We start from the raw sequence: 7,700 nt of genomic DNA, 5'->3' as shown, positions 1-7,700 counted from the left end.
AGAAATATATATATTCAGTCTCATTTCCAAACTTTTGAACAGTATTTAAATTTGCATTTTTATCATCTTGAACGAGAACGTTTTTTTTTTGTTTGTTTTTTTTTTGACTGACCATTTTTCAAACTCCAGTCATTGTACATCAGCTGCTTCAGTAATGTCAGGTTAGATAAAACAATGTACAAGAGATGTGTCAGTACAGTCACACTGACTGTAGATTGGAATTTTTAATTGTTTTTTCCTGAAACTACTTTCATATTAAAGAAAACTGATGAAATTTGAGCACTTCAGTTGTCAGACTATATGCAGGATTTTTAAAAGGATCTGCTGTTTTGCATGTAGTGTGAATGCAATACACTTCTTAAAATTTAGTTTGATATTTGAAAATAAGCAGTAAAGAAATAAAACCCACAGAGTTACCCAGACTTAGTAACGGGAAATTGTACCTTTTTATCAGTGTTGATGCCATTATTGATTCCACCTGTTGGTCCAGTTCTTTTCTTGATTCCCTTATCAATTCCTGGTCTCTTTTCTGTGTGTAAAAATGAAGCTTTCAGAGTGAATGCAGTTGTTTTCCTGCTTGCTGGATACAGAATTTGGCATCATGATGTTACATCTGACATTTTAACACATGAGCCTGCAATGTCAGGAAAATCATGTCGGTATTGATAAAAGGAATTGATAACGTCTCGATTCCCATCCCTTGCTCAATCTGTAAATACACTGAGTAAACATTAGACCAGGGGTGGCCAAAATGTGGACCACGGCCCCCCTTGTGGGCTGTGAATGTAGTGCAAATGGGCCACGAGACATTTAAAATACCCTCGGATTTGTAATAAAGTTTAAAATTCCCCAAACGTATTTGTGATTAGAAACCAACTCAGTGCTCAGCATTGTTTTGTTTTGTGATTATTTTTAAAAATGAAACCACAAGTAATTAAATAAAGACATGGAATTGAAATGTTATTCCACAAATTTAGAGTTCATCTTAATGTAGATCATGATTGTGATTACCAGTTTTGGTGGGCCTTTGAAAATTTTCAATTTATATTTGGAAATGTTGCATTAAAAAAAGTTTGCCCATTTGACTACTTCGTAAATGTGTTTTTGAAAATATTTTTAGAAAACCTACACAAAAAAAAATACTGTAGCTTTTACAATCAGTAACTGATTGCAAAAGCTACAGCATTTTTGTTTGTTTTTATTTTACAGTGTATAAAACAGGTTTTGCATCAGTCTGCGCTGTGGCGCTGTCCAGGGTCCTGAACCGAAGGTTACAGAAAACTTAGGACGTGTATATAAAACCTATGGAACCTATATTAAAGTTCTCATATAAAGGAGTGTCAGACCAGCTGACCTGAAGTATGAGGTCGAATCCTGAGAGAGAGAATTAAAAAAAAAAACCCGCTGACGGCCTGCACGCGTACTTCAAGCCTGCACTCTTGTCAGACTTGTCTAGACCAAATATAAAGTTATCAACGTTATTTGATTTCAATTTTCTCCACGCACCTCACCGAGGTCATAATAACAACTTTATTTTCAGTGGTGCATAAATTAATTACGCGCATTTAATAACTAAAATATCATTATATTCCCCCTTTAATAACATAAACGCTGCACGCCAGGGAAAGCCTTAATAGCGCGGGGCCCTGTAACTGGCCATTATCCGCCTGTAATGATATTACAGAACCAATTACGCGCCATTAGAAGGGATTTTCTGCACTTTATGTGGTTTAGTCCAATCCCGCACTCCTCTTCTAAATTTCAGCTGCTTCTCGAAGCCTCATTTTGCCTCCACCTCAGAGACGCATGGCGTCTGCGCTCTGCCGTCCCAGATGCGCTTTAAAACTAATTGAAAGGGTCCCGGAGCAGATCATTTATCTGAGGAAGCGAAATAAATCGCGGGACCCCTTGCTGTGAACAAAATCAAAAATTTGGCCTTGTGAGTGTTCTACACGCGCAACCCCTTGTAAAGTGGACCGTCTAACGCACCCTGACGAGCCATTAACGCGCCCGACAGTCAATCTAAAACCCAAAAGCAGTCATCCTCCTTTTTTTAATATATGAAAGAACCAAATAAAAAGTGCAGCGGGTATGTGTGCATGTTTATGGTTAGGGAATAGACTTGACTCTGGAATAACAATCACTTGTGATGATTCTTTCTTTCTTTTTTTTCTTTTTTTTTTTGGCACGAGAAGATGTTTGCCACCCGGGGTATCTCTTCCTCTCTTCCCGTCTCTCCTTTTCCCTTCCCTTCTCGCTCTCTCTATCTTTCTCTCTATCTCTTTATGTTGGGGTGAACTAGACAAAACCATGATAATCCGATTAGGACCAATTAGGCGTGAGATTGTGCGACACTGGCTGAAAGCCTTAACACTGTGTCGACAGTTAAAGAGACATTTGGACGCAGGCGATGAGAGACAGAGAGACATGTGAGTGCTATGATAGAAAGAGAGGAGGGGGGGGGGGGAGCGAGTAAGAGAGAAAGGGAGGGAGATGTAGACACTCCCAGTCTGAGTCAGTGGAAGTGGAGCTGCACTTCATCTCAAGAGCTGCAAGTGACGCGCATCAGCAGCAGCATCCTCTCCGCAGGTACGATGCGCTCTGCGCAAAAACAAGGATTTCACACATAAATCTCACCTGATCGCCTCGTATTTTCCCCACAATGCTTATATTTATATAAAAGTCGCTTCTGTAGCCGCCGGAAGGTTTGCGCTCAAACTTTTGTGTGTGTGTTTTTGTAGGTTGAGAAACTCGCCGCCGGGATGTTCTACTTTCACTGTCCGCCTCAGTTGGACGGAGAGTGCTGCCGCTCCAGCGCATGTAAGTGTGACTTTTCCCAATCCAATCTAAAATGTTTATATTTAAAAGTGGTTTCCGAAAGCTTTGTTTGTGTATTTGTGTGGAGGTTTTGCTGGAGGTGCGCCACACTGCAGGCTGGAGGCCTAAGCGCACGGTTTTTGTCGGATTTTTTAACTATAATATGTGTAATAAAAATACCACAGCAGGCTATATTATATGGAAGATGATTCAGTCTACAGTCAGCGGGAGGAATCATTAAAATGCATATTTTATTATTTGTTAAAATCCTCGACTAGTGGAGATTTTTATCTGCGTAAAATAAAAGGGGTTTTCCTTGCAGATTAAAGCGTGGATATGAAGGGTTAAATGTGCTTTTGGTTGGGAAGCGCTGGTGGTTTGGCCCTGGGGCAAGAAAGGGGGTGTTTTGTTCCGGGCACAGATGTTGGGTGTCATGGCTCTTAGACCGTCATGGTTCCCCTCAGTCACCCAACATCAATGTTTCATGCAACTAATGGAAATGCAAAATGTGCCAAGCCAATAAATAACCGTGTGTTCTTTCCCCAGTAACCCCCCCCCCCCTCCCCCGGATTTTATCTATTTATTTTTGCAATCAGTATTTTCCTTTAAATGATGTTGAGTATATTTAAATATGAATTATCTCGTTTTAATGAACTTTTCAGTGAATTCAAGCGGCTTTTCCAACCACGCCCCGGCCGATTTTGATGATGGATTTCTGCGCAGGAAACAGCGCAGAAACAGAACGACGTTTACTTTACAACAGGTACTTCAAGACAAAAAACAAAAACAACAACAACAAACATTCACAGCGCACAGGATCTTTAAAATATGAAGAAAAAAAGGAGCTGGAAAAGTTTTTAGAAAAATATGAGGCCTCATAACTGATGGGATTCTAAACAATTACGCTGCCTTATACCTAAAATAAAATTAAATTGGATTTTTTTTTAAATAGGGCCTCTTTATAAATATTTAACCTTCACATGCTGACATTTCTTAATCAGTCATCATATTTAACTCACTTTGACTCAGTTTTTTCTCCATTTCCTCTCAAATGCAAAAGTTTTACATTTTATCAACAGATAACCTTTTCCAAAGAAAGAAAGAAAGAAAGAAAGAAAAACCTGAATGATAACTCGAAATAATAAACTGACTTGACTGTGTGTTATGTTGTGCACAGCTGGAGGCTTTGGAGGCGGTTTTTGCGCAGACTCACTATCCGGACGTGTTCACGCGGGAGGAACTCGCCATGAAGATCAACCTGACCGAGGCCAGGGTTCAGGTAAACGGCGCCGCGCGTCCTGGGCGCGTTTGACCGTGCCAGGGTTTGGTTAAATGAGGCCACTCCGTCATCCCGGTCATGCACTTTAATAACATCAGCATAATGACGAATATTAGATTAGCTTGATTAATCGGTCATTCATAATTAACCGGCGATAATGTTCCGCGCTGATTTGTCCGTGTCTCAAAGGTTGGAACGCATCATCTGTCTTTACGCACGCATATTACAAAAGAGATGACGTTTTAAAAGAGCGTATAAAGTCTGCAGCCTTAAAGTCTCTCTTTTTCCTCTCGACACAAAGTGCACACACAAGCACACGCACGCGCGCACACCTTTAAATTCGCCAATTTATATTCTGCTGCTCCCCTGCACATATGCGCCGTTATAAACTTGGCCAGATGTAATTAAGTTATGTGTCCTGTATGTAATTTCCTGCATTCCAGATTTGCTTTTGGGTTTTGTTGTGCGCGCAGATCTAATTGTGGGAAATATAATAGTTTGCCTTTTGTTCCCTTGGGTCATCTTACTATCGCTTAAACCCAATGGCGGGGTTGATAATGGAATCCAGTGCTGTAAATTAGGGATTGTAAACAAATTATTCCCCTCCTAATCCGATTGCCACATTCCTATTATTAAATCTGAACATGAATCCACCGCAGTATGCAGGGATATTAAACTTACATTATTATTAGAAAATAAATTTCCTTTCTGTTGTAGTGTTGTCGCCCCCCCCCCCCCCCACCTCCTTTTTTGTGTAAAGTGTCAATAGGCCTCCCCCGCATTAAGAGCACGCGGCAAATTGAGATTAATGGAGCAATTATAGGCCATTCACAGACGGGTTTGTGCGTGAGGGGGGGCGCGACTTCTCGCTGGAAGGTGCAGGGGTGAGATAAGTCCACTGGCTGTATTGTTGTCCTGCCACCAAAACGTTGTCCTTTCTTTATGCCGAATGAATGCGCGCGTTTTGTTTGGCTGTTGACATCATTTGCACCTCCGCTACAATGGGATGCAGTGCGCGCGTGCACTCGCGCACGCCGGCTCTAACCTCCATTCACACATCATGATTAATGCCCGCTAGAAACGAGTCCTAATCGAATCTGATGTTGTCAAACAATCACTAAATAGGGAAATAAACGACTTCATCATAGCCGCCTCTCTCTCGGGCTGCACAACTGTCAGTGGGAAGTCATTAAAATATGATAATGAAAAATTGCTCAATTAAATGTTGTTATAGGCGGTGACCTTCATTCGATTAAGATACAAGAACTCATGGGCTCAGCTGTGTGCGTGTTAAAGTTTTTAAGGATAAGGCTCAGTGCTTGACCTTAAAATTGATATCTTTGGCAAAAGTGCGCCAAACACTGCATGAGTGGATCAAGTGGAAATAAATGCTGGATGCAATAATAAGCTGGACGCAAACTCCCTGCATGTGGTGTTATTTCCTTTCCTCGTTTTTCACCTTTGACCTCCTTTTTTTCTCTCTTTGCATTTGCAGGTTTGGTTTCAGAACCGCAGAGCGAAGTGGAGGAAGACCGAGCGAGGAAGTTCGGACCCTGAAGGAGGGAAAGAACAACAGATGAGTGAAGGCACTCCTCCATCTCGCAGCATCAGCTCTCAGTCACCGGTGGACCAGAACAGGAAGCAGAAAGAGCCACTGGAGATGCAGCAGAGGTGAGAAAAGAAGCTTGATAGGAAATGATCATGTGGAAATTCTGCAGACATTTGGGTCTCAGCGATGGAGGTGAATCAGCATCATTAGCATCATCTATGGTTGCATCTTGTCCACATCTTGCTGACCTCCTAAGGATGAGATCCCAGAGTGAAAAAGAGAAGTGTTGGACCAGCTTATGAAAGTGCTTCAATTTATAACAAATGTATTTGGTTGATCAAAATTAAATTTAAAAGTAATATGTATTGCAACTTAATTTAGACAAACTTCATTTATTTGAGTGATACCAATTGAAGCTACTTCTTTCAGGGTTTTTTTCCCCCTTTGTTTCCAGTGCATGCCCAAATCTCCAACTGAAGTTGGGTCAGGAAGGGCATCTGGCATAAAACTCGTGACAAATCAACATGCAGATCCATACCAGAGCCACTGTTGCAAATCTAAGGAGAAAAACAAAACAAAACAAAACAAAATTCGTTTTTTAAGCATGTTGTCTGAGTCTTGCTTGTCCCCCAAAGAGTGGGTTCCTGATTCAATAAGAGAATTGCTGGACAAATTATTAAAAATTGGCAATACTTAACTGAATTAGGTTGATTCAAATATCTTAAAACGCAATGTTTATGCAAGCTTAATTTAGATCAACTTAATTCATTTGAGTGCTATTGAAGCCACTTATTTAGGGTGTTTTCTTTTTTTTATTATTTCTTCACCGCATCTCCAAATCTTCATCAGAGTTGGGTCAGGAATGGCATCCATCATAAAACTTATGCCAAATATACATATAGATCCATACCGGAGCCTCAGTTGCAAATATGAGCAAATTAAATAGAAGAAGCAAAAAGATATGAGTTTTTTTTAGCATCTTGTCCACATCTTGCTTGTCTCACAAAGAGTAGGGTTCAGTGCATCACTGAAAAAAGAGAATTGTTAGGCCACGTTTACAACAATTAATGAGATTCAGATGAATTAAGCTGACCGAAATATCTTAAAAAATAATATTAATGTTCATTGTTAACTAAATTTAGATTAACTTAATGCATTTGCGTGTTCCAACTGAAGCAAGATATTTAGGGTTTCTCTTTTTTTCAGTGGCATGTCCAATTCTCCATGTAGAGTTTGGCCAAAAAAGGCATCCGACATGAAACTTGCACAAAATCAACATGCAGATCGATATTGGAAGCTGCTGTCACCAAAAACAAAAAGAAAACAGGAGAAGCCAAAAGAACTTAGTCTATTAGTATCATGTTCACATCTCTTAGTTTTGACTGATGACTAAACTATCTGCGTAAACCAGCCATACGTTTTCTAATAAATTGTGTGCAAATAGGATGATCAAAACATCTAAACTTTACTGCATGTCTTTCTTGTGTCCAGTATCAACAGGACTGTGGGTCCTGCAGGTTCGTTCTTCCCATCTTGCATCCAGGGACCCTCCTCAACTCTGCCACCTACGCTCAGGGCCCTGTCACAGGTCGCAACGCTCAAAGGTAAAGTGGCACAGTGAAGATTAAAAAAATAAACAAATCAAGCCGCCTTGTGTCTCACTGCTGCTCCTCTTCTCGTTGCTGTTCAGGGAACGGCCTGTGCTCCTGCTGTGTGTCTGACCCCATGGGCCTGTCCTTCCTGCCGCCCTATGGTTGCCAAGGCAACCGCACAGCCAGCGTGGCTGCCCTGCGCATGAAGGCCCGTGAGCATTCTGAGGCTGTGCTACAGTCTGCCAACCTGCTAGGAGCGGCACCCGGGCCCGGATCCGGACTGGGAGTCCTGTCTGGGGTCGGCATGTCGAGGCCCACGGTGGGACCGGCTGTCGAGGTTCCCACTGCTGGGGGAAGAGGAGGAGACAGCTCCAGTCCCAGCCCGGCCACCAAGGCTCCGGTCCTGGTTAGCAGTTCTGAAAAACACCCTCACTGCTCCAAGGACACGCTGGAGAAAAAGTGA

At 41.6% G+C, this 7,700-nt stretch overlaps 1 protein-coding gene across 1 annotated transcript; it reads left to right on the top strand.

The window, feature by feature from the left end:
• The first annotated feature begins 2,715 nt into the window (after nt 1-2,715).
• On the top strand, nt 2,716-7,700 carry drgx (dorsal root ganglia homeobox). The gene is given in 8 exon segments (XM_034185071.1): nt 2,716-2,820; nt 3,480-3,580; nt 3,995-4,096; nt 5,592-5,767; nt 7,137-7,180; nt 7,183-7,220; nt 7,222-7,249; nt 7,336-7,700. Coding segments are annotated over 8 exon segments (912 nt in total). The 5' UTR covers nt 2,716-2,762.

This window comes from Thalassophryne amazonica, chromosome 13 (assembly GCF_902500255.1).
Source record: "Thalassophryne amazonica chromosome 13, fThaAma1.1, whole genome shotgun sequence".
Classification (NCBI taxonomy): domain Eukaryota; kingdom Metazoa; phylum Chordata; class Actinopteri; order Batrachoidiformes; family Batrachoididae; genus Thalassophryne; species Thalassophryne amazonica.
The sequence above is the reverse complement of the archived record's forward strand: the minus strand, read 5'-3'. Positions and strand labels throughout refer to the sequence as shown.